This window comes from Beta vulgaris, chromosome 7, assembly GCF_026745355.1.
Source record: "Beta vulgaris subsp. vulgaris cultivar EL10 chromosome 7, EL10.2, whole genome shotgun sequence".
NCBI classification, from domain to species: Eukaryota; Viridiplantae; Streptophyta; class Magnoliopsida; order Caryophyllales; family Amaranthaceae; genus Beta; species Beta vulgaris.
The window spans coordinates 41,446,769-41,474,273 of NC_079208.1; the positions used below are offsets into that span (position 1 = coordinate 41,446,769).

General features: G+C 34.5%; 1 protein-coding gene across 1 annotated transcript; it reads left to right on the top strand.

Annotated features, from left to right (window-relative positions):
* The first annotated feature begins 9,061 nt into the window (after positions 1 to 9,061).
* LOC125491971 (uncharacterized) lies at positions 9,062 to 9,988 on the top strand. Its single transcript, XM_048634053.1, has 2 exons — positions 9,062 to 9,465; positions 9,568 to 9,988. The coding sequence occupies exons 1-2, from the start codon at positions 9,062 to 9,064 to the stop codon at positions 9,986 to 9,988; spliced, it is 825 nt and encodes a 274-aa protein (XP_048490010.1).
* Positions 9,989 to 27,505: the final 17,517 nt, after the last annotated feature.

Consider the following 27,505-nt stretch of genomic DNA (forward strand, 5'->3'; position numbering starts at 1 on the left):
AATAGCCTCTTCTTAACAAATCTTCTAGATTATCTTTCAAGTGACGACAATCTTCCGTGACATGGCCGTGATCCCCATGGAAATCACACCATTTGCTTTTATCACGATTTTTGTGGAACATAGGTTTAGGACGCTGCCATTTGTCGCTATCCTTGTTCTTCAAAAAGATCTGACTTCTTGAGGTAGTCAGTTGGGTGTACGCGTCAAATCTGTCTTTGCGCTCACCTCCTTCCCAAACACTCCTTTCACGATCCCTACGATCGCGGTCATACCTCTCACCATCCCTTTCTCGTCTCCCCCTTTTTACCATATGCGACTCTTGTCGTCTATCATCTGGGCGCGATCAGATTCACGACCCTTATCTTTCTTTTGCTTATCCTCTTTCTTCTCAGATTCACGGTTACCCACAGCTTTGTCAAACTCCTCCCCCCTGATATAATCATTTGCTTTACCCAGGACGGGACCCAGAGTGGTGTAAGATTTACGACCCAGATAATTTCGAAATGGTGACCCCTCCTTGAGGCCAGTCATCAAGGCTAGCACCGCTACATCTTGCTGTAAGCGTGGAATTGAAACGGCTTCAACATTAAAGCGACCGATATAGTCCCTTAAACTTTCGTTGGCCCCCTGCTTGACAGACAATAGTTCTCCCGTAGTACGCTCGCGGCGTCTATTACTGACAAAGTGAGTACTGAATGTGGACGACAACTGGGAGAAGCTAGAGATGCTACCTGGCTTTAGACTTTTGAACCATGTCTGGGCTATGCCTGTCAATGTGGACGGGAAGACCTTGCACCATATGGCGTCCACATCAGTGTAAAGGAACATGTGGCCTTCTAAGCAGCCACGTGGTCATCTGGATCCGAAGTGCCATCATACTTGGAGGTTGGCATCTTGATTCTCGTCATTGGATGATTCAAAATATCCATAGTAAGGGGAGAGCTTAGGCTTAATGAGTAGGTGACCCCCCATCGAATAGTTACTAGCGCCTGAGGCACTGTACTCACGACGGGAGCCACCCTGGGCCTCTTCCTCTGAATGATACAATTCTTCTGTCTCCAGAATGTCTTCTTCATAGTTGACTGATCAATCCTTTTTTCCATCTCTCGTCCACTAGGGTTCAAAGATCGCATTTTTCGAAGAGGAGTGTCGTCCGCGTTCCTACCGGCCGTGGCCAGTGGTCGCTTACGTGCACCGCCAGCAGGTTAATTGGGTGTGATTTGTTGGGGGTTGGCAGTCAACATTTGAATGAAAGAAGCTACAGTTTGCAGCTGTTCAGGTGAGAATTGACTTAGCTGAGCTAAATTGAGAGGTACTTACTATTTGGTGTCTGTCCCTCGGGAGATTGGTAGTTGAATTGTGGGTTTCCCATCGCCCCAGTGATGACTGGCTGCGACGAGGTCTGGCCGACATCCTTATCCTTGGATCCTTGATTTTTGTTGTTTACGTCACCCATGGTTGCTTCTTTGCTAAGGTTGGGGAGGCCCCTCCTTCTAGCGCCAAATTATTTCGGTTTGAAACAGTTAGCGTCCTCGCAAGAGTCCGCCAAGTCTCGAGAGCTCACGTCCTTGCTGGAAAGCTGCACAGGATGCAAACGTAAACTACCCTCGGGGTGGTTTTGAGGAAACCCCCTCCGATGCTCAAGTCAGATATTTGGACCACTAGAATGTAGAGAGAGAAACAAGAGAGAGAGAGATAAGCTATTTTAGTTGTAAGAGAATGTACCTGCGAATAGTACCATTGGGGTATTTATAGAAGTACTATTCCTCTGACAGGACGTATAATCCTTTGACACGTGTAGGGCTATGACGCATTTGACAGGTGGGAAGATTCCCTCTATTTTGTCTTGTTAGGCGTCCGCCAACACTGTCGGTCCTAGGGATGAACTGGCTCGAACGGTGCTTTTAGTGGTTTTATCGTACTCGCGTTCATAATCTTATTCGCGGCCATAGATTAGAAGGCCGCTAATGAACTTGGGTTATACCCATACAGTATCCTACTATACGTAATAACATTATATTTATCACTTGTTAGATAATTAGACAATTATAAATGGTTATAATCATATTAAATTTTAGTATAAGTTTGTAACAGAATTCTCATGTCATTGTTCTAATACGAGGTGCTATTCATAAAATTTTATTACCTTTTAATAACACATTAAAGTTGTTGATAAAAAGTAATTAGATGTTATAAACAAAAAAGATGTTTGCATTGAAAATACTCCCAAAATTATAGGAACATTTCTTAATTAAGAGTACAATACTTAAAAAAAACTTAAAGAGACCTCCTAAAATCTCATTTAGATGCCACATGAGAGGTGGTCTTTAGTTCATAGGTCTCTCAGGATAAATAACCACTTATTGCGGGTGGTTTCTTAATTTGATAGAAGAGACCACCTCCTTATAATAAGTGGTTATTTATGAATTAAAATAGGGAAAAAAGGTTAAGACGCCACATTTTACAGATATATGTTTTTTAATCTTACAAAAGAATCATTTATTATATGTAGGCGGTCTTTTTAATCATTTCCGAAAACACCACCTGAAAAGAAAAAGGTGGTATAACCTTATTTTTTTTATAAAAAAAATGATAATATTTTAATATTATTACACCCGTCGCTTCTCCAATCCGTTTTACCTGCTCCATGCGTGTCTTTCATAATCAATTTACATATAGAACATCTGGGCACTTGCATTAAGATAATTTAGATGACTTTATAATTGGAATACCTTTTCATTTATTCAATATCATTCACTACAAAATCACATGCATATCAATATAATGTTAGAAGACTCCAAAATTCAACTAAGTTATATATATATAAAAAAAAGAACACCTAGGCCTATTTCTTCTAATTCATATGCACAAAAATTGAAGCACCTTCCTAATCCCGTTCAAACAGAATATACACATATCCTAATTAAAATGGTCATTATGTTCCGATTCTTCTTCATCCACTTGTTTATATTCATCCACATATTTGATCTACAAGTCTCTGACCTCATCAAGCTTATTTTGAGAAAATCCAGTTGTAACTCCGCCAAAGTACTGCAAAGTATAAAACATTAAAAAGATAAACATACAAGCTGCAAAATATGCTACTTTGAAAAATTAACAAGTGCTAGCTTGGAAGATAACAATGTTATATTTGCTAATTTAATTAAATATGCTAACTTGGATCTGATATTTGCCAACATATGCTACAAATTAGCTCTTGCTTTATCGTATGGATCTATTTTAATGGGAAAGGGGATATCTGGGTTCAAATAAGTCATGAAGTCATTTGTGGTATTAATTGTGACGACATTAGCTATGGGTGAAATTTTCGCAATGGCTCAAAGGCAAGCCACTGCTTGAGTTAGTTCTTGAGGTGCTAGACCCAAGGATTGAGGTTAAGGGAGACTAAGGGGAAGAACTAACCAAGCTTGAAGGATCTATAGAATTGCGTACAGTTGAATTTATCTACCCATCCAGGCCTAATGTAATAGTTTTTAAGGACTTTAACCTAAAACTTTGCGCAGGAAAAAGTATGGCATTGGTTGGGGAAAGTGGCGGTAACAAGAGCTCTATGATTTCTCTTATACTTCGGTTTTAAGACACCAAGGAAGCGTATGCAAGACTTTGGAGAGATATGTCCACAAGCCAGAAAGGATAAAGCTGATGGTCTACTCCAAAAATAGGTACATGATTGCAGATTAATCGACAAAAGAAACTGGGTGAAACAGAGTGATATGTAACTGCTTTCCCGTTCTTTAGCAGCAAAGAACTATAACACTAGTAATATTTTAAAGGAAGAACTCTTTTGAGGATGAAAAGGTTAGAGCTAAACCAAAATCTAGTAGAATGAACTGGAGGCCTGGGAAATCTTATTACTGGAGATCTTTTCTTTGAAATAGGCTCATCCTGCGACAAATTTGTTGAGAGTGTTAGCCTTAAGAAAGATTAGATAGTCATACTAAAAAATGCAGTTAGAGGGATAGAGCCATGTTTCTGTGTGTTGCATCTTTGAGTATGGAGGTAATTCATTGTTAAAATATTTTAATTAAAAGATCTCATGCATCAATTTGCATAAACATGTATGGTAGATCCTATATTCTAATATTTGTGGTGTCTTTCCCTACTTATGTTAGTCTCATATCCGACTCCCTAAATGGATGTGGACAGCTGGGTGTGATCCTTTAAAATAATGGAATGACATGGAAAGTTGGGCTGATCCGATCAGATAATTGTAATAATTTTGGAACTATTGGAGTCATAGTGACACAGTGTAAAACAGATCGATGTGCATCACTTGGAGGTTCTAAAGATAATGTCTGCTGGAACTGCAAAAGAGAGTTTTGTGTGACTTGAGGTTGCATTTAAACAATCCACCTACCATGTGAAATTCTATTTTTACGGTGGTAATTACCATCCCCTATAATCTTTTTTTGCCCATAGTTGGCTTCATTTATGACCAACTAAGAGCATGTTTGCTCCTAGTAACAGAACAAAAATAGTGTAACAGGGTCTGTATTTCCTCATGTTGAACTTGATTCATTTGTTTTTCTTGACGGTGTTTGTCTCCCTTATTCATTACACTCTTCCACTTGGTGGCATCATAGTCTATGGGTACTACCTTATCGATACTTCTAGATAACTTAGATGCCCTATGTACAACTTATATATTCTTTACTTTAGTTAATACTAGTGAAAAAACTCCACCTGATGCGGTCAAAACTGGCCTTTCAGATGCGGTTTTGGTCCACATCAGGTGGGGTCACAACAGCTCTTTAATAATTTCTGATGCGGTCCAAAACCGCATCAGAAAATGATAATCTGATACGGTTCACATGAAAAACCGCATCAGATTAGGTGATAATCTGATGCGGTTTCCCTATAATCGCATCAGATTATTGTCAAGGCGCCAAGTTACCTTCATCCTTTGGGAACAAACTGATGCGGTTTTCCTTAGAACCGCATCAGTTTTTTAATAAATTCCCCCACCTTCTTCTTCAACTTTCATTTCTTCAACCTTCTCTTTCTTTCTCAACACTCTTAATAAAAAATCTGGACAATTCCAAAACAACCCCATTTCTGGAACATTCTCAAATCTTCACACGCATAAAAAAAATGGCACTCGAGTAGTCAAATCGCAATGTCAAACAAATTGATAATCCACATCGCAACTTAATCCAACTCAAAATTCACATCGCAACTTAATAAACCCTAAAAACAATGTAATTTACTTAATTAAGCATAATAACATCAAATCAATATACTAAAGCAACAAATTGAAAAATCAAATGGCTATACAAATCGAAAAACATACACAAAATCACAAAAAAATCACTACTAAAAACAAAGAAGCTAGTTCAAAATTAACAATTAAAGAGATTATCACATGTTACCTTGAAGAGCAAAACCAGGTACAAACTGCGAGGGGAGAGAGAATGAATACAATTCACTAAATTGTGCCAAATTCAACATTCAACAATCAACAATGAGAAACTAAGCAGTTTTTGAACGAGCAGATAAAAACAAAGAGAGAAAAAAGAAGGAAAAACGATTCTCGGAATGAAGATAGACTGGCAGAAGTGCCTTACCCCTTCAAATCAGAAAATAAATCACGACCACTCGTCAAAATAAAATAGGCGGTCGTGATTAAACTTAAAAGTAGATGCACGCGTAAAATTATAACCGTAGATTAAAAGCCATAGACGACTGAGATTAGAAGTTTTTAGTTTTCACCTAAAGCTTTAGTTTTCACCAGATCCTATTCCTATATATATATATATATATATATATATATATATATATATATATATATATATATATATATATATATATATAAATAAATAAAGCTTGTATCTAAACCTTTCATAATTTGAAAATGTCTCACGCACGCATCTTATAAAGTACTCAAAATGGTATTATTATATATAAATATTTTGAGATCAATGTATTACAAATGGAGTTTTAAAGTACTAAAATAAAAAATAAACATATATAGTGTAAGTAGCTAGTAACAGAATCCTAACAAATTAAAGAGGCCCAATAAGCCGCGACATCATCCTCACATGCAAATGTCGGTAAGGTAGCATGCTAACAAATCCCGAACCTCGTTTATCTCGGAGGTGGTATAAAGAATTCTCCCTTGTCTTTCCCTTGATGAATAACTTATAAAAACAAACATAAGGAAACACACATAAGAAGTCAATAATGAGACTAAGTGCAGGAGGTTAATGAAAGTTGAGCTAAGAAGTAGAAAATCAGCCTCAAATGGCCTTCACTTACCCAAATTGGGTTTCAAAGCATGAGAAATAGTTTCAATTGACTCTACTCTAATGATTATATATGTTGCTATTAATAATATATATGTCCTAACATGTAGCTAAATGTTGGAATTAAGGAGAATGGACAAGAAAATCTAATATCGACCCTAAATGACCTTCATTTACCTCAAAATGACAAAATTGGGTTTCAAAGCATGACAAATGGTTTTTCTTGACTCTAATGGTTATATATGTTGCTATTAGTATGATATATATCCTAACATGTGGCTCAATGTGGAGAACTATGTAAATTGAACTTGAAAGGCCAAAATAGGCACGAAAAGACCTTCATTTACCCAAAATGACATATATCGACCCAAAATGGATTGAGAGCACATGAGTGGACTTTACTTGACTCTAATGGTTATATATGTTGTTATTATAGCTATACATGTTCTAACATGTGACTAAATGCAGGAATTAGACCTAATTGACCTCTATTTACCCAAATCGGGTATCAAAGCATGAAAAATGATTTTTCTTGACTCTAATGGTTATATATGTTGCTATTAGTATTACAGTTTTCCAAGTACACGATGTAGATATATAGTTACTTATATCTACATATGTACCCAAAGAACAAAAGTAGGGAAACAACGAGCCAAGAGTTTCCTCTATAGAATCGAAATAAATACATACGTTTACCACCTAAATGAGATTAAACATCTAAGAATAGTCCCGAACCGGGGACTATTCAAGACTTACTCCTAATGAGATTAAACTAAACTAAACCAAACTAAACCAAACTAAACCAAACTAAACCAAACTAAACGAAACTAAACTAAACTAAACCAAACTAAACTAAACTAAACTAAACTAAACTAAACTAAACTAAACTAAACTAAACTCAACTAAAGTCAACTAAACTAAACTAAACTAAACTAAACTAAAGTAAACTAAACTAAACTAAACTAAACTCAACTAAATTCAACTAAACTAAACTAAACTAAACTAAACTAAACTAAACTAAACTAAACTAAACCAAACTAAACCAAACTAAACCAAACAAAACCAAACTAAACTACACTAAACTTGTTACTAATCAAGTAGAACAACAACAACCACCTTGAAATGGAGGAGTAGTTTTTTAGGAGGAGGAAGGTGGAGGTGAGGTGTAAAGTGGTGACACGCAAGCTAGGGCAGTGGTGGGCTCCTAGCTCCAGGTACGCAATGCTCGCCGGTGGTGGTGGTGGTGTGTGTGATGCGTGTCGTTTTCACATCAAAATTAAATTTATAAATCACTCACTAACTCTAACAAATAGATAGGGAAATAAATTCGATTTAAAATATAATAGAGAAGCTAATAGGAGACACATAATTTTCTCTTGAGACAGGGTTTAATCATTGAATCATTAAACTAGCCGATATATAGATTGGTTAACAAAAAATCCATTGAACACAAGAAAATTAGTTGTTTTATCATTCATATTAGCTAAACCCTATCAACGCACGTAAGTCCAGTCCTAATCAAATATATCAATTTGACAATGAAAGCATGTATTAAATTAACAAACTTGACCGCTTTGAGAACACCAATCAGTTAACTTTAATTAAGCCAGAAAGCTGCAACTAAATTAAAATTAACTTCACATAAATTCCAGCAATAACATCAGACAAGAAAGCTTCAACCTAAAAATATTACTGTTAATCCAAGCAAATAACCATGAATAAAACCTTAGGTGATCAATCTAAAATTAACATTTATATAAATTACAAACTCAAATAACAAATTTCATGTGAATACCCAATCAAACTAGTCAATTGAACATACATAAATCATAATCTCATAAACTCATAACAAAATTCACTTACATGTTCCTACTAGTTTAAACTACTCTAAATTATGTTGTGAACCACAAACATTAATTTTAGAATTACTATTATTACATTTCTTATATTAGAATTTACTGTAGTTTTGTGAGAATAACATTAAGAATGATTTCTATCCACTTCTTATTTAGAAAATAGAACCTATAAATGTAGAATTGTTTTTCATTGTAACTTGTAAGGCAGAAGTAGAAGAAAAGAAAGAAAGAGAAAGATTAGGGAGTTAAAAGGAGTTTTATTTTCTAAAGTTATATATATTCAAAAAAAAGTTTGTTTTTACATTACGGGTTGTAACCCATATATCTCGCTCCTTTGTATACTCCTATTATTATTATTATTATTATTATTATTATTATTATTATTATTATTATTATTATTATTATTATTATTATTATTATTATTATTATTATTATTATTATTATTATTATTATTATTATTATTATTATTATTATTATTATTATTTGAGTTAGCAATTCGTAAATTGTGTAACTCCCACATTTGGTATCAGAGCCACGTTATCGTTTCAATATCAATACCTCAAAATGTCGACCAACTTTGTTCAACCACAAGTACCTCAATTGTCCAAAGACCAATATGAAGATTGGTGTATCAAAATGAAAGCTTTGTTTGGCTCCCAGGATTTATGGGATGTTGTGAGTGATGGTTTCGAAAAAACCATCTGATGAAACAAAGACTTCTTTAACCAAAGAACAAAAAGAAGATTTGAAGGAAAATCAGAAAAAAGACCAAAAGGCATTATTTTTTATCTATGCTAGTTTAGATCGTGAAACATTTGTAAAGATTTCAAATGCAACCACAAGCAAAGAAGCTTGGGACACACTTGCGACAATATTTAAAGGTGTCGAGAGGGTTAGGAAAATCCGTTTACAGCCCTGCGAAGTGAATTTGAAGAAATAAAAATGACAGAGACTGAGTCTATTTCTGATTATTTTTCTCGGCTTCTCACGAATGTGACACAACAAAAACAAAATGGTGAAAAGATAGAAGATAAAAAAATTATTGAAAAAGTTCTACGATCGTGTAATAAAAAATTCAATCATGTATTACCAGCAATTGAAGAATCAAAGGATATTGATACATTATCTATAGAAGAACTCATGGGATCACTTCAAGTGCACAAACAACGAATTCAGAAGAATGATGGACCAGCTGTACTAGATCAAGCACTTGAATCAAGATTCCAATCAAATGAACAAAGAGGTGGAAACCGACGAGGAAATTTCCGAGGACGAGGAGGTAGAGGTCTTGGTAACTACCAACCTCGCAATCAAAATAATGAGAGAAGTTTTGGCCGTGGAAGAGGGTCAAATAGAGGAGGAAGAATTTTCAATGAACGTGGTAAGACAAAAGACATTCAATGCTATAATTGTTAAAAATATGGACATTATGCATCTGAATGTTGGAGCAAGCAAAAGGATCAGGGAAATCATTTAAATTTCGCTGAATCATCCCAAAATAATGAGGAAAGTCCTGCATTGTTACTAGCACAAGAAGAGGCTAGTAATCAACAAGACATGTGGTTTTTCGATTCTGGTGCGAGTAACCACATGTGTGGTAGAAGAGAATATTTTATTGACCTTGATGAGAATGCACAAGGTAATGTAAGTTTGGGAGATTCATCCAAACTACAAGTTGAAGGTAAAGGAAAAATACGAATATTTCAAGCAAATGGAAATGAAAAATTTATTTCTAATGTTTACTACGTTCCTGATATGAAAAGCAACATCCTTAGTATTGGGCGACTTTTGGAAAAGGGATATATTGTTCATATGGAAGGTAATAATCTTCAACTTAAAGATAAAAGTGGAAGACTTATTGCTCAATAAAAAATGGCGAAGAATCGCATGTTTCCGCTGCAACTTAACACCGAGGTACAAAAATGCTTCTATGGTGTTATTGAGAATGATTCATGGAAATGGCATAAGCGTTTTGGGCATCTGCATTTCAATGGCCTAAAACTTTTGCAATCGAAGAATATGGTGCATGGCTTGCCTAAAATTGAAGATCCTAAACAAGTTTGTGAGATATGCACGGCAGGAAAACAAGCTAGACTACCATTTCAGAAGGGATTATCATGGAGAGCGAAAGCACCATTGCAATTGGTACACACAAATATATGTGGACCATTGAAACCGGTATCTTTAGGAGGTAATCGTTATTTTATTACCTTCATCGATGATTATAGCAGGAAATTGGGGGTGTATATGTTAAAGGAGAAATCAGCTGCATTTGATACATTTATGCAATTTAAAGCTCGGGTGGAGCTTGAAAGTGGGTATAAGTTGAAAACCCTAATATCAGATCGAGGGGTGAATATAAATCAAATTTATTCAAAAATTATTGCAAAGCGACGGGAATACGACAACAATTCACAGCCTCCTATAAACCACAACAAAATGGAATTGCCGAGAGAAAGAATCGAACAATTCTAGACATGACACGAAGCATCTTGAAAGATAGGGGATTGCCGAAGCAATTCTGGGCAGAAGTTGTTGCTTGGACAACTTATATTCTAAATCATTGTCCTACGAAAAGTGTGAAAAAATATGACTCCACAAGAAGCATGGAGTGGTGAAAAGCCAAATGTTGAACATTTGAGAGTATTTGGGTGCATTGCCTATGCTCAAATACCAGAAGCAAACAGAAAGAAGTTAGATGATCGTGGTGAAAAATGTATCTTTATTGGATACAGTTCACAATCCAAGGCTTATAAATTATATAATCCAATCACTGGAAAGTTGATTGAGAGTAGAGATGTAATATTCAGCGAAGGAGAATCTTGGAAATGGGATGACCAAGAAAAAGAGAAAAAGAAAATTGTGTTTGAAGAGTATGATGATGTTACGGAGAAGATTTCTGAACAAACTCCACCGAACACTCCACGAAATAATAATGATTCATCATCACCATCAACCGAAGGATCGGATTCATCATCAAAATCACCTGTTAAGATGAGAAGCTTAAGGTACATCTATGAGAACACAACTGAAGTTGAAGAAGTAGATTTATTTTGTCTATATGCAGATCATGAACCGATCAATTTTGAAGAAGCTGTTAAAGAAAGAGAATGGATATTTGCCATGAAAGAGGAGATCCAATCAATAGAGAAGAATGATACGTGGGAGCTCGCTACATTACCAAAGGGTCAGAAGGCTATTGGTGTAAAATGGGTTTATAAAATCAAAAGAGGTGCTGATGGAAGCATTGACAGATACAAGGCAAGACTTGTAGCAAAAGGTTACAAGCAAAAATATGGAGTTGATTATGATGAAGTATTTGCTCCCGTAGCTCGTTTAGATACCGTGAGATTGTTGATTTCACTTGCATCACATCATAAATGGAAGATATACCAGCTTGATGTTAAATCTGCATTCCTAAATGGCATTCTCGAAGAAGAAGTCTATGTAGAACAACCAGAAGGTTTTATTATCAAGGGAGAAGAAGATAAAGTGCTCCGTTTTAAAAAGGCACTTTATGGTCTGAAACAAGCTCCTCGTGCTTGGAATGCACGCATTGATGGATATTTGATACAAAACGGTTTTACCAAATGCACGTATGAACATGCAGTTTACGTGAAGATAAATTGTGATGATATTCTTATAGTAAGCATATATGTTGATGATCTACTATTCACTGGTAACAGTGAAAGAATGTTTGAAGATTTTAAAAGAGCCATGTTCAAAGAATTTGAAATGACTGAATGTGGGCTGATGAATTACTTTCTTGGGATAGAAGTCCAACAAAGTCAAGATGGAATTTTTATTTCACAAAAGAAATATGCAAAAAAGATTCTTGTAAAGTTCAAAATGGCCTCATGCAAACCTATGAGCACTCCTGTCGCAACAGGGTTAAAGATGACAAAAGATGGAGAAGGAAAATTGATCAATCCAACTTTATACATGAGTCTAGTTGGAAGGCTAAGATACCTAACTATCACAAAGCCAGATATTGTATACGGAGTTGGGCTTGTGAGTAGATATATGGAAACACCGAAAGAGTCACATTGGTGTACTGCAAAGAGAATAGTAAGGTATATTAAAGGTACCTTAGATTACGGGATGTTTTATTCTCATGGAAATGAAACAACATTATATGGCTATACAGATAGTGACTGGGCCGGTGATCAAGATGAAAGAAAAAGTACAAGCGGATATGCATTCTATCTAGGTTCAACTGCTTTTACATGGAGTTCGAAAAAACAACCAGTTGTCGCATTGTCAAGCTGTGAAGCAAAATACATAGCAGCTTCATCTGCAGTCTGTGAAGCAATATGGTTAAGAAATCTATTGCAAGAACTTGGTCATGTTCAAGAAGAATCTACGACAATATATATAGACAATGTGTCCGCGATAAAACTTGCTAAAAATCCAGTTCAACATGGGAAAAGTAAACATATTGATACTCGATATCATTTCTTACGAGATCAACTCAAGCAAGGAGCAATTGAGCTCAAGTACTGTAATACTACTGAGCAAGTTGCGGATATTTTTACAAAGCCCCTATCTCTAGACACATTCAAAAGGTTGAGAGAGATGCTCGGTATGAAAATTAAAGTTTGAGGGGGTGTGTTGTGAACCACAAACATCAATTTTAGAATTACTATTATTACATTTTTTGTATTAGAATTTACTGTAGTTTTGTGAGAATAACATTAAGAATGATTTCTATCCACTTCTTATTTAGAAAATAGAACCTATAAATGTAGAATTGTTTTTCATTGTAACTTGTAAGGCAGAAGTAGAAGAAAAGAAAGAAAGAGAAAGATTAGGGAGTTAAAAGGAGTTTTATTTTCTAAAGTTATATATATTCAAAAAATAGTTTGTTTTTACATTACGGGTTGTAACCCATATATCTCGTTCCTTTGTATACTCCTATTATTATTATTATTATTATTTGAGTTAGCAATTCGTAAATTGTGTACCTCCCACAAATTAGACATGAAAACAAAGAAAAGGAAAAAAGAGAGTAGAGAAAAATTGACGAATTTTTGGACTACATCTTCGCCATCTCTATACTGTTGTTTCGTCCTCCATCTTCCAACTACGGCGTACTACCTCCTCCTTCGGCTCCTCTCCATACCTCTCGTCCTCCTCCTGATATCTCTCCCAAAACCCTCTTTTTATTTTTTGCGGTTTTGTAGCTTTTTAATCAAAAGCCCACTTTACTTATTTTCCTCTTGTGTGCGTGCGTCAGACTTAGGGTATAGGAACCCCTTTTCCTCCTTTGACTCCTCTCTTCTTTTGTTATGAATAATTGTGCCTTCAGCCCCTTTTTGCTTTGCTGCGTGAGTTATTCAATGAATCTGGTTGCTGCTTGCTAGTTACTAGTTAGTACAAGTGGAGCTACCCCATTTATGTTTCAAATTATAAATACACTTGAGATATTTGGGATGTAGGTGTGTAACACAATTTACGACAAAGTAAACTCCTGAATTAGCTCTTGCTTTCTTCGCATAAGTTGTAAGTTTTGATCTCAGCTTTCCATAGCCACTTGAATCGTCTCGTTTTGATTCCGCATGAATGAGATATGACCAAAATGCTATATTAGCCTTGCAGAATTAGTAATTCTTGAATTTAGTGCATCTTTTCAAACTCTTAATTAAATAGGTTATCACTTAATAATTAACATATACACAAATTTAACTTTTTAACACTAAAAATAATTACTAAGTGATTAAACCCAAATATTCTAATAGAATAATATTTAACCCATATAACTCAACAGTCGACACTAAAAGTATTATATTCGAGAGTAAAAATATGTAAAAATAGATACTTATCAAATTCCTCACACTTAGCTTTTGGTCTTCCTCGATCAAAATACCACTAAAAGTAAATTAAATGCAATTTGCCAACTAAATGCAAGATCTAATTCACCACCTCAAATTTCTCTATCGGAAATAACTAAATTAGACAAGTACTCCCTCCGTTTCCTAAAGATCTTTCCTTTTTCCGTTTAAGGGTGTTTCCAAAAGATCTTTCCTCTTTTGCTTTATTCCTTATCTGGCAAAACAAATTTCCCTATTTACCCTCTCATGTCACTATCATATGGTCCACCATTACATTATTAATTCAATTTTACTCACTTTCTCTCTCCTACTTTAACCCTTTTTTATTTGTTTATTTATCTTAACCCCTTTCTCTCTCCTACTTTACTCACACCATGCCCCACACAACTTGATTTTCCTTGGTATCTGTAGGAACAATAAGTGGAAAGATCTTTAGGAAACGGATGGAGTACTATATAAGACAAGAAACTAAAACATTTTAAGTTAGTCACAAAAACATGGAGAAAATGTTAGTAGGAATGTTATACTCTTGGCATTGAAAGTTTCATACTATGAAAACTCATAATACTTCATGAACAAATGGTTTTCTTTGCAACTCAAAGATAGCTAGAATGAGTTCACCCTTGTGAATACATCGAGTTCAATAGATATATCCTCACAGATTTAATTTAAATACTCTACTCTCATGTGTTTAGGGTTAAATAATTTTCACTCAAACATGTAACCAAGGCGACTCTAAATGAGGTATTTTTCTTTAAGCTTGACTATCTTCTCAATTCTCCACTTTAAGAGCGACAAGATGTATAAAGATCAAAAAGGGCTTGTAAAGGGTTGTAACGTGGCTAAGGTTAAAGGGTAGGCATAATATTTAGACATGCTGAAGTAAAAAAAACCAAGCTAAAGGGAGCAAAAAATATACATGACTTGTGATGTTTAAGTGACAACAAACTCCATTTATAAATAAACATCAAACTCCAACTTTTTTTTTATTTCATATTATTTATCATATCAACAACAAATAATAATGCAATTGTAACAATTCCTCATATAATTCATAGCATTTTCACCAATCTATAATCTTCAAACATTTTTTTTAATATTCTTTTGTTTTTCTTCTTAGAACAATTTTTTTTTAATGTCATAACCCCTATTTTTTTTCTTCCCGTTTCTTTTCACAATATCATAACAAAAACTTACAATACAAACTCACATTAATAACCCCCTTAGCCAGGCTTGGGAAAAATATGTAGGAGGCCGCAGGTTTTTAATGTATAGTTAATAAAGAAATAAGGACTTTAAGGCTCAAAAGGGCTCAAGAATGGGAAATATTATATGAAAGAAATTTTATGAGGCTAAAAAAATCAAAAGAACGCCTAAATCATTTCTTCATAGCACATGTCACAAAAGTATTAAAGAGTACCAAGTCAAGTCTAAGAGCCACACCTCATTGAGGAATTATCATACAAGAAAAAAGTAAAGACTGATTCATATGTGTTAGTCTAATAGGCTCATAAACTCACAGGTTTTGATCTATCTATCTAGCCAACTTATTTATGAGAAACAAGATAGTTTTTCCAATTATATTATGAATCTCTCGAGTTCAACCATTCTTTACCAATTATACAAACATTACCAAAATCTTTTATTTCAAAAACATATTAGTTCCAAAAACAATAGTTAGATTAGAGTTTCTTATCAAACTTACTAATAGAAATTCCTTAGGAAACTAAGAGGTGAAATCCGAAACTAATGCAAAAAAAGCACATTATGTAATTTTTTTTTTTGTTTTATTTTGTTTTTATGAATGCACGTGAATAAAACTACTATAAAAAATGCAAATATATAATCAAGCTCAAGAAAATATTCGGCAACACCTCCCCTAAAATGTAACAATCCACAATTATTTTTTTCAATCACAACACCTGTAATCCAACAAATATCAATCCAGCAGAACTTTATCATCCAGCTCAAAATAACTCCAAAATCCCCCAACACTTAAAATCGACATTGTCCTCAATGTGATATCAAAACATGATTAAAGATATACTAGTCCTATCACAATAAATAACATTAGTAAGTGGAGGAAGAGAAAAGACATCCCTGAAGTACAAAATGTAGAGTTTAGATGGTTGGAGGACTCTTTAGAATACAATTCCAGTGGTGCTGATCGTAGCCCCTAAGCATCGTACATTGGCAGCACTTATTTAGTCATATCCACTCTGTAAAATTTACACATGAGCATTCTGGTATTAAGTAGCATGTTTAAGAAAGGTGATAAAACATATAATCATTGCTCTATACATCAAAGTAACGTTAATTCTATGATCATAAAAGTCCAAACACTCCCAAAGCAATATCATGTATGTACTTTGAGTGCAGAGAGGTAAATGCAATCATAAATGTGTGGGCAATTAGCTTCAACTCTCTGTGTCTAGTTGCTTCAACTCACTCAAGCTAAACCTCATCCATTTCCAGAAGAATAAAAGAACTCATTATTTTATTACATGAAATAAACTAGGATCATATCTAATCACAAAAAAACAAATCAGTAGAGAACTAGAAAGCAGAATAAGATGTAACTGAACTAACTCTTAAAAACTACTAAGAACATGTCAAATAAAGATTCTTCATGGTGCAGAAGTGACAAAGTGATAGAAAATAAGCTTAAGCCCTTAACCAATAAGCAAATCCACATTTGTCACTCATATACCAAGAGATAAAAAAAAAACAAAACGCCCCTCTCCCACACTTAAGGATCAAAGTATCCTTAGTGGAAAACTCAATTGTAAGATAGTGCAAAGTAGAGTACATTAATCGGCCTATAATCATAAATTCTTACTAAAAACAAAGAAAAGGAAAAGAAAACTAAAATTTAATAGAGAAACAAAAATAAAATAAAAAATAAAAATAAAATTCGTAAAGGTAAAGCCTTGGGTAGCCTCCCAAGTAGCGCTGTTGTTATTGTCGTTAGCTCGACAATTGTACATTGCATGCCACAGTCAAACACCCACTGCCCCATAAGCAACAATAGCTACAATGTATAGTAAAAGCCTTTCAACAAACCAAACTATCATATTAAAGAAAAATTGATCGTGCAAATCGTTTTTGGAACATCAAGACTCTTTCTATTTGGTTTGGGTACAAAAATGCAGCAAGTTTACCAATTCAAACTTAGACTTATAAGACCCATATTAGGTGCAAAAGATAAAGTTAGTGACTTAGATAATAACATGGATGGTTCAAGAGCATTAGAAAAGTTTTTGTTCAGAATAACTATCATTGACTTTAACTATAGGAGAAAGTGTGGTGTCCTCTTCTATTTCAAGTGGTGAAGGCGAGTCATTCTCAAGCATTTCAATTAAAACCATCAAGATCAATTTGTGAAGTATCTCCCATAGAACTAATTAGGCAATCATAATTAAGTTTGGTCTCAATACCTAATAGCCGCTCCAAATTCTCAATTTCTACCAATGCAACCTCATTAAACACTAGGGGAAAAAACGGAAGGGTAACGGTGCAAGGGCTGCGGTTAGCCCAAAATCCGCAGCACTTCGTTTACGAAGGGCTGCGGTCAATGCAAAAACGCAACCCTTTATGGGCTTTTTTTTAAATAACTTATAATTTAAAAAAATTGCAGGGGCTTTAAGGGTTTCTCACAAATTAAAACTCAATGCAATAATCTCACAAATTCTCTCTCACGCCTCTTCGTTCTCCCTCTTCTCTCTCACGCCTCTTCGTTCTCTCTCACCCTCCTCCCTTCGTTCGTCCACTGCTGCATCACCATGCCGCCACACCTCCGCCTACCACCACTGCGACAAAAAATCCCCGTCGACTTTACCGTGCTCCTGCTACCAACGGTGCCGTCGGTCATCTCTTCCTCGTCGTTACTGATAATTTTATGGACGAAAAATTGCATTCGTGCATGCTCCGCTTAAGCCGAATTTCGCTCATCTCTTCCCTGTTGTCGGTGATAATTTTACTTTTTCAGATCTATAATTTCTTGATCTTTTTTTTGATTGATGTTCATGTAGTTTCAGATCTATAATTTTTCTCTTTTGTATTTTCATTTTCATTCGTTTGTTTTTTCATTTTCGTTTTTTCTTATTTTCTTTATTTTTCTTATTGTAAATTTTATGTAATTTTGTTTTTTTATTTTCGTTTTTTTATTTTCTTGTTGATATATAATTTCGTTCTTTTTTTTTCTTGTTCATTTGGACTGTTCATTTTCATTTTTGTTTTTCATTTTTCTTGTTGATATATAATTTCGTTCGTTCTTTTTTCTTTATTGTAAATTGTAATTTGTTGTTCTTGTTGATTGTTAATAAATAATTTTGTTTTGTTTGTTTGTTGATTCGTTTTTTTATTTTTTCTGTTGTAAATTTCTGGATATATTTAGGAGTAAAAAATTGCCATTTTTTTTTTGGGTCAAAAGGGTTGCGGTTATGGTCAAAACCGCAGCCCTTTGTACAAGAAGGGATGTGTTTTAGGCCCAAAACCGCAACCCTTCCAATATGGAACGACTGCGGTTTTGGGCCTTAAACGCAACCCTTTCGTTTTGAAGGGCTGCTACGGAAAGGGCTGCTGGCCAAAAACGTAGCCCTTAGGCCTGTTTTAACCGCAACCCTTTTGTTTTTTTCCACTAGTGAAAGTTATATAACTTATGCCCGACATCTTCAATATCTTTAGATTCTTCATAAGGTTTTGCTACAAGTCTATCCAATTTTGTTTCCATATTATTTTTAAAAGAACAAGGTAAAATCTGAGAGTCTTTAGTGTAATAATCCACTAGCCACTGTTCATCATCCTCATCATTAGAATCCTCAAACTCATCCCATATTCTCTTATCGGTTTCTTTGGACTCCTCATGGCTAACCTCAAATTAATTATCCACCTCACTTATACAACTAAAGTCCTTATCATTGTTCAAAATCATGGCATTAGTTTCACCTAAAAGTAAGTTGGAGGTTTCTCTAAGACTTGTCCATCTAATTTATTCTCTATGTTTCTAAGTGTGGCACACAAGCGTTTAATTTGGGTGTCTAGATGGTGGAGATAGTTCTCAGTTTTTTCATGACTACTAGACCCACGAGAGTGAACTTGCCCTATTTGGAGAGCTAGTTCCTGAACTAAATTTTCCAAAGATTCATGTTGGGTACTGAAACTAGAAACTTGGTTACTAATATTAGCCACTACAACTTTAAATTCAGTAATTTGTTCAGTTTGCTCCTTCAGTTGTCTTTGGATTTTCACTTCAGAATAATTTTCGTCCCATATTGTTCACTGTTAAGGGTCATAGTAGTTATTAACTCTCTAGCTTCACTAGGAGTTTTATTCACTAACGTTCCACCACTAGCGATATTTATTAAACGTTTTTGATCATCTAACAAACCATCATAAAAACATTCAATTAAGAGTTTCTTACTCAATTGATGTGGTGGAAATGAAATGCAAAGTTTATTAAATCTTTTGCAATACTCATGCAATTGTTCATCTTTATCTTGCTCAATACTACATATTTGTCTCCTTATTAATCTAGTTATCTTAGCAGATTGGCATTTTTCAAGAAAACTTCCGAAGGTATCCCAAGAAGTAATATATCCAACGGAAGATAAAGTAACCAATCTTAGCTAAATCATGTAAAGTAAAAAGGAAAACACAAGTTTAATACCATCATCATCTTTACCATTTAACGACAAAGTAGAGCAAGCAAGAGAAAATTCTTGTAAATGTATATGAGATCTTCCTTATCATGACATAAATTTAGGGAGACTTCATATAAAACCTGGATCAAGTTTGAATGGTTTCTCTAAGGCGCGAAAAATAACACTCATGGGTGTCTCATATGCATTGAACATATGTTCTTTCAAGCTCTTTTCACCTTCTCCGCCATTTCACTAGCTAATAGTCACATAGAAAATATGAAAATAAATATTAGATCAAGCAACAAAAATCTAGAATTAAACAAATAACTAGATAAATACTAATACCTAAACAATAGTCTAAAATAATAAATTGTACAGTCCCCGACAACAGCGCCAAAATTTGATGCGTGTCGTATCCGCAACAAAATTAAATTTATAAATCACTCACTAACTCTAACAAATAAATAGGGAAAGCAAGGGTCGAACCCACAGAGACTGCGTCATTATCTTAAAGTAATTATTTAATTATATATATGACTATTAATATCTAATATGGGGGTGTTTTCGAATATCAAAACCATACCTAAAACTATTAAACTAAAATAATAAATATAAATTATAGGAAATAAATTCGATTTAAAATATAATAAAGAAGCTAATAGGAGACACGTAATTTTCTCTTGAGACAGGGTTTCATCATTGAATCATTAAACTAGCCGATCGATAGATTGATTAAGAAATAATCCCTACATCGCAAGAAAATTAGTTGCTTTATCATTCATATTAGCTAAACCCTATCAACACACGCAAGTTCAGTCCTAATCAAATATATAAATTTAACAATGAAAGTATGTATTAAATTAACAAACTTGACCGCTCTAAGAACACCAATCAGCTAACTTTTATTAAGCCAAAAAGCTGCAACTAAATTAAAATTAACATCACATAAAATTCCAGCAATAACATCAGACAAGAAAGCTTCAACATAATAATATTACTGTTAATCCAAGCAAATAACCATGAATAAAACCTTTGTTGATCAATCTAAAATTAACGTTTATAAATTACAAACTCAAATAACGAATTTCATGTGAATACCCAACCAAACTAATCAATTGAACAAACAGAAATCATAATCTCATAAACCTATAACAAGATTCAATTACATGTTCCTACTAGTTTAAACTACTCTAAATTAGACATGAAAACAAAGAAAAGGGATAAAAGAGAGTAGAGAAAAGTGGACGAATTTTCGGACTACATCTTCGCCATCTCTGTACTGATGTTCTGTCCTACATTTTCCTACTACGGCGTACTACCTCCTCCTTCGGCTCCTCTATATACCTCTCATCCTCCCTCCTGATATCTCTCCCAAAACCCTCTTTTTATTTTTGCTGTTTTGTGGCTTTTTAATCAAAATCCCACTTTAGTTATTTTCCTCTTGTGTGCGTGCGTCAGACTTAGGGTATAGGAACCCCTTTTCCTCCTTTGACTCCTCTCTTCTTTTGTTATGAATACTTGGGCCTTCAACCCCTTTTTGCTTTGCTGCGTGAGTTCTTCTTTTTTTTTTTTTGGTGAACCATACCCGGTTTCCGAAATCCATTTTGGATCCCGACTAATTCGGATTCGAGCCGGGTCAGGCCCCAATTGGGGGAAAGCTCTCCCAACACACTCTGCTGCGTTCCCAGGGCTCGAACTCGAGACCTCTGGTTAAGCTAGAACAACTCCCTTACCAGTTGATCTAAGCATGTGTTGGTCTGCATGAGTTCTTCAATGAATCAGGAAGCTGCTTGCTAGTTAGTACAAGTCGACCTACCCCATTTATGTTTCAAATTATAAATGCACTTATGCTATGTTTGGATAGCAAGATTTCATTTCAAATCCTGGATTTGGATGAAATCTATTGTTTGGATGGCCTGAAATTTGAAATTATGGAATTTGTCCAAATTCGTATCAAAAGCCTATATTAGTAGAATTTCAAATTCAAGCTATTACTTTGTCATTTGAAATTCTCTTCTCATACATATCCCAACTCCATGAGTAAACCCACACTTTCTAATATTTATTTCTCTCTCCTTTAGTAAACCCACACTTTTTCTCCCTCCTCCGTTAAACCTCTATTTCTCTCTTCTCTATCAAACCCCCTTTACAAAACAATGATTAGGAATTGAAATACAAACTTTAAATTCCAAATTTCAATTCCATTATTTGAAATGAAATACAAGTTTCCAAACACTACCTTAAGATATTTGGGTTTTAGGTGTGTAACACAATTTCGACCACGTGAGAACCTGATTATTTAGCTCTTGCTTTTTTTCTAAGAAGTTGTAAGTTTTGATCTCAGCTTTTCATAGCCACTTGAATCGTCTCGTTTTGATTCCGTATGAGTGAGATATGACCAAAAGGCTATATCATCCTTGCAGAATTAGTAATTCTCGAATTTAGTGCATCTTTTCAAACTCTTAATTAAACAGGTTATCACTAAATAATTAACATAGACACAAATTTATCTTTTAAACACTCAAAATAATTACTAAGTGAGTTAACCCAAATATTCTAAAAGTATAATATTTAACCCATATAACTTAACAGACGACACTAAAAGTATTATATTAGAGAGTAAAAATACGTAAAAATAGATACTTATCAAATTCCCCCACACTAAGCTTTTGGTCGTCCTCGATCAAAATACCACTAAAAGTAAATTCAATGCAATTTACCAACTAAATGCAAGATCTAATTCACCACCTCAAATTTCTCTATTGGAAATAACTAAATTATACAAGTACTACATAAGACAAGAAACTAAAACATTTTAAGTTAGCCACAAAAACATTGAGAAAACGTTAGTAGGAATGTTATACTCTTGGCATTGAAAGTGGCATACTATCAAAGCTCATAATATTTCATGAACAAATGGTTTTCTTTGCAATTCAAAGATAGCTAACATGAGTTTGCCCTTGTGAATACATCAAGTTCAATAGATAGATCCTCACAAATATAATTTAAACACTGTACTCTCATGTGTTTAGGGTTAAATGATATTCACTCAAACATGTAACCAATGCGACTCTAAATGAGGTATTTTTCTTTAAACTTGACTATCATTTATTTTTCCTTTTAATTGGTCAAGTTGTAACATGGTAACTCATTTATTAATTGCATGAAAGAGTTCCTATTACAGTAGTCAGTAAGGCACTGCCTACATATTTTTCCTATGTAAAGAAGCCTGTAACAAGCAGTAAAGACGGGGCTAGATAACAAACAGAACTCTGTAAAGAAGCTTGTGGAAAAGAAAGGGCTAGATAACAATCAGTAAAGAAAGTTTTTGCTAAACGAAAGAAAGGGCTAGATAACAAGCAGTAGAGTCAAAAGTTCCATTTTATATAGCATTGCAGGAAAACCAACTTCTAGAGCAGCATGGCTAGATAACAACCAACATCATATTATATAGTCTACTGCTTCCATTTTCAAAAGTTCCAAGCACAATGAAAATCAAAATAGTTGTAGTTCATTATTAAAGACACCCAGATAGAAAATGACTGAAAAATTATAGTAAAAGATTATCATTCTTTCAACTTTTTCTTGATCAAAATCTAGGGTAGTTCACATTGCAAATATGAAAGCAGATTGAGCGACAATCTTATACTAAAATCATCTAGAAACATCAGACAAATAAAACCAAAAGTTGACGAATTTCAGTAAGTTATGGCTAAGTTTTAAGGTTCTTGAATTATCCCTTTATATTTAGAGAAATGGGTCACCATTAAAAAAGCAGGGTATCATTGATAGACAATTATCATTGAGTGAGAGAGATAGAAGAGAAGAAAGAAAACAAAAAAAAAACTGGAATATAATTTTGTTTATCAATTTGTTTGGGATCTTATTTACCTGTGTCTTTGGAGAAATCAAGTGAACTGGCCGCGGAACAAAACTATGCTTAGCCTGACAAACATAAGTGAATTCATTCGTAGGACATGCCAAAGGTGCAGTCGTGCAGACACCACTTAATCTTGAAGAACCTTGACTTGACGAAGATCATTCGTCAAACGAACAATATGTAGGCGCATATATATAACTTCTAATGGATTTATTTCCTCAATCTCTCCATTTGCCACAATTTGGACTTCTTTGTTTATTTCAATTGCCAAAGCGAATTCACTCCAACCCTAATCAAATACTTGGAAGTGTTACGAGTGGAACTTATAATATCAGCATAACAATTCAAATTAAAGCAACAAGGAATGCATCTAGTATCATGGGGAAAATATAAATATTAATGTTGGGCTCATGGCCTTTGTGAGGCACAATATCATAATTTTTCTCGGATTGGTGATCATGGTGAGGATGGGATTGCTCGGGCCAAGCAACACGATATGGCTTAATCACCTCATGAAGTGGCTCTGAATGGAAATTTAAATTGACACCCCCCTTTTCTAGACTACTAAAACTAGAAGAATTAGTACCACGAAACTCATGGCCACAAAAACCACCATTTTGGCCACTATGTTGACTTGAATTACGACCTAAACCACCAAGCCCTCCATTAAAACAACTCAACACGGCACCACCAGAACCTTCGCCGCCATTTTAACAAAGTAGGTGAGTGAAGCTATGCAAGGGGGAATTTCCAGACCTTTCACCACCGAATTCTTTGTCAAAACCACCACCTTGCACAGTAAACAACCAATTGGGCACCGGTACCTAACCCTTGGCCATTAGAACCACCAAATTGGCCAACATTTAACCCTTGTTTAATAGAGCTAACAAAGTGGCCACCACATGACATCATATAAGACATGATAAGATTTTGGTTGTTTCTCATGTTTTCCATCTCTATTGTTATACGAACAATTTGTGATTGCAATTGATTGGTGCAATTGGTTGGGAGACGTTGGTTTGTTGAACCCGAAATAATCTTTGTTAGTGATTTCCGAGCCAACACCCCTAACACGACCACCTTGCTCAGGTTTGTCTATACCTTTTGCTAGTATATCATCCCGGCCATTAGCCATGACTTCATCTCATTGTGATTTAGCATCCAATGCTTTCTGACAGCAAATAAAGAAACAAAACAATTAAGTAACAATAAACAATAGCAGTTAGTAACAAAGAGGAAAAAATATGTAATTCTTTTTAAGATCTTGAAAGACTCGTATTAAATGTATCGACATTATCAAAAAACTTGTAGGTAACAACAATTCTCAACTATATATGGGCTGCGAAATTTTATTAGGGTCAATATAAAGAAGTGTATTTAGGTTTTGGGTGTTGCTAAGCTAGAATTCCACAAGTATAATTAGGTTCCGTGTACTTATCGACCTGTATAGGCTGCTTTCAAAAATCTCTATTTTTTTTTAACGTTAGCAAGGTAGGTGTCTAACTCCCCTGACCAGGGTTGTTAAATTTTGCAGCTTAAAGAAGCAGCCCAAGTTCTCGTACCTACTCATGCATAGTGCACAACAAAACTTAAGTTAGCAAGTGCGAAGAAACTAATTGTATAAGTGACCGTGTAGATTCTTAATATTGCTTCCGCGATTTCCAGATCGGTAGGATTTTCAAACATCATCACTCAATCCTTTTCAATTGCATGAGCTCTGAGCCAAACTAAATGTCGAAGAACTTATGTGACATGAATCCCTTTCTTCTCAAGTTCCTTTTTATGGAATTATACCATAGCATATTAGAAACTAGTATTAAAGAGTTATAAATATCATTCTTAGTTAATGTAATTCAATTCGTCATGACTTACAATCTCTTCTTCAAAATATATATATCCTCATCGTCGTCCTTGATAGCTTGTATTCTTTTTCAATGACTTCTCTTGATTTTTTTTACTTTGCTCCTTCATATGACATTGCTCTTTCTTTGTTAGTATATACATTTATTTAATTTATAAAAATGGCCAAAATATTATAATACTACCTGAAACTCGGGACTAGTAAAATATCTTGTGAAATTCTCCCAATCATCTTAAGTTATCTAAGGATATCTCCATGATCTTGTTTGCCTTAACTTTCCAGATGCTTTGTACAGCCACACCTTTCTGATTCTAGTTTTGAAAGCTCTCCATCGATTAGAGGCCCTCCCTAAGATACATGCTTTACATTTCTCTAGTTTTTCAAATCCTTTCTACATATTTGTTTATTACTACAACATATATACATAAGCTCATAGTCAAATAGTTTTGTGGTAGTATTAGTTTAAGTTAAAATAAGCTTACCGTGATGAACTCGTACAGTTCATTCTTCAATTCCTTTGGAACATTACTTCGCTTCTTGTAATTTATGACTACACATTCTCGAACCATTACACCAATGTAAGTGGAAAGAGTAGTGTGATTTTCCCATCTTGGTACTTTATGTATAGGATGCCATTTGATCAACCGGGTTTATGGTTCCATCTTGAATTGTCCTTCCCACCTTTGCAAGTATAGTGCGACCCCTCTCATTTTCACGTCTAATCTTTTCAGCATCTGATGCTTCATCTTATGGATCCGAGGCTAAGTGTCTTTATATAGGATTATTTGCTTTTTTTAGGCATTACCTATAAAATGCAAGAGCCACACCACAAGACCCACATTAAGAGAATTATAGTAGAATATCTTGTTGGCTCATTCATAATTATGTTAAAAGGCATAACTGTTGTTTATAAATAAATTAAAAATCCAATAAATAGATGTGGATCCACGTAATATAAGAAAATAAACAGTTCCAGAACTCTAACAATATAACTGTATGCGAAAAGAATCATAGTAAAAAGTGCTAAAAATAAAAAGCACAAATGTATTCTATAAACATATGCAGAGAATATTTGTAAAAGCAATAGTGTAACCAACAACCTAACATTTAGGAAATGCAAAATCTAATACAAACTTTATATATTGTTAACATATTTGATAAAAGCACACCTCATTTATGTCAAATACTTTATTTTACGACGACGCTTCTGCGAGATCCCCTGATCAATGTTTTCTTCTACATACAACCCTTCGTCGTATTCATTTCGTACATAAGTCGAGGATTCACCATTGTCATCAGTCTCAAATTGTACCTTATTCATCAAAAACCCGTCCTCCATCACAATATCTCCTTCATAGTCATCAACTGTATGTCGAGAATGTGGTGATATAACTACATATATAATTTCTCTTATCAGATGGATCAGTCACATAAAACACTTTTTTAGCATGAAAGGATCTTCCTCATGACCAATTTTAACGTTGATCTTGAACCTCTTTGACTGTGTGCATTTGTATGGATCATCCTCCCTGGACAGTAAGTAGAACCTTCTCATGTCTAGGTTTAAATAAAACAATTTTTCATCAATATGAATGACATTATCCATGGATTCAAATATTGTTGGTTTAGTTTCAGTGGCTGGTATGATGTAGGAAAGAACCCACTTCATCCTTGCAAGCTTATGTGCCTCTGTGAGGGCTGGATGGTTGTTAGTAGTGTGTGATCTAAGCTTTTCCTTCTTAAGTAGCCTGAAAATAGTGTTGTATGGAACCTTAAGGTACCCTACAAATACCCTCACAATTGACCTGTAGCTTAGGGGGCATGACTGGAACCATTCCTCAGCATAATTTATGGTCTTTCTTCCACAATTGCCTTTTCTCTTTGAGGTCACATCAAGTGGAACATCTTGATCCTTGCATTTTTGTGCAAGTTCCCAAATTCTATGGATAGTAGTTCTATGTATCCCAAATTATGTAGAAAGTTTTCTTTCTATGCCCAAGATAACTACAAAAATGGCCAAAGAGACTACCTATAGGAGACCGGTTGAGGTTACTAACCCATTTCCTAAATGTAGGAAACCATTGATTATCTAAAACCAGTCTCTTAAGTTTAACTATTTGACTAATAAAAAAAAGTTGTTGTGAAATAAGAGACTGCTTCCAAGTAAAACCG

What these genes read in the sequence shown, in the direction of transcription:
- LOC125491971 (XM_048634053.1), top strand. Translation starts at nt 9,062, where the DNA reads ATGACAGAGACTGAGTCTATTTCTGATTATTTTTCTCGGCTTCTCACG. An exon ending in AGTTTTGGCCGTGGAAGAGG is followed by an intron (nt 9,466 to 9,567) that starts GTCAAATAGAGG and finishes TGAATGTTGGAG; the next exon opens with CAAGCAAAAGGATCAGGGAA.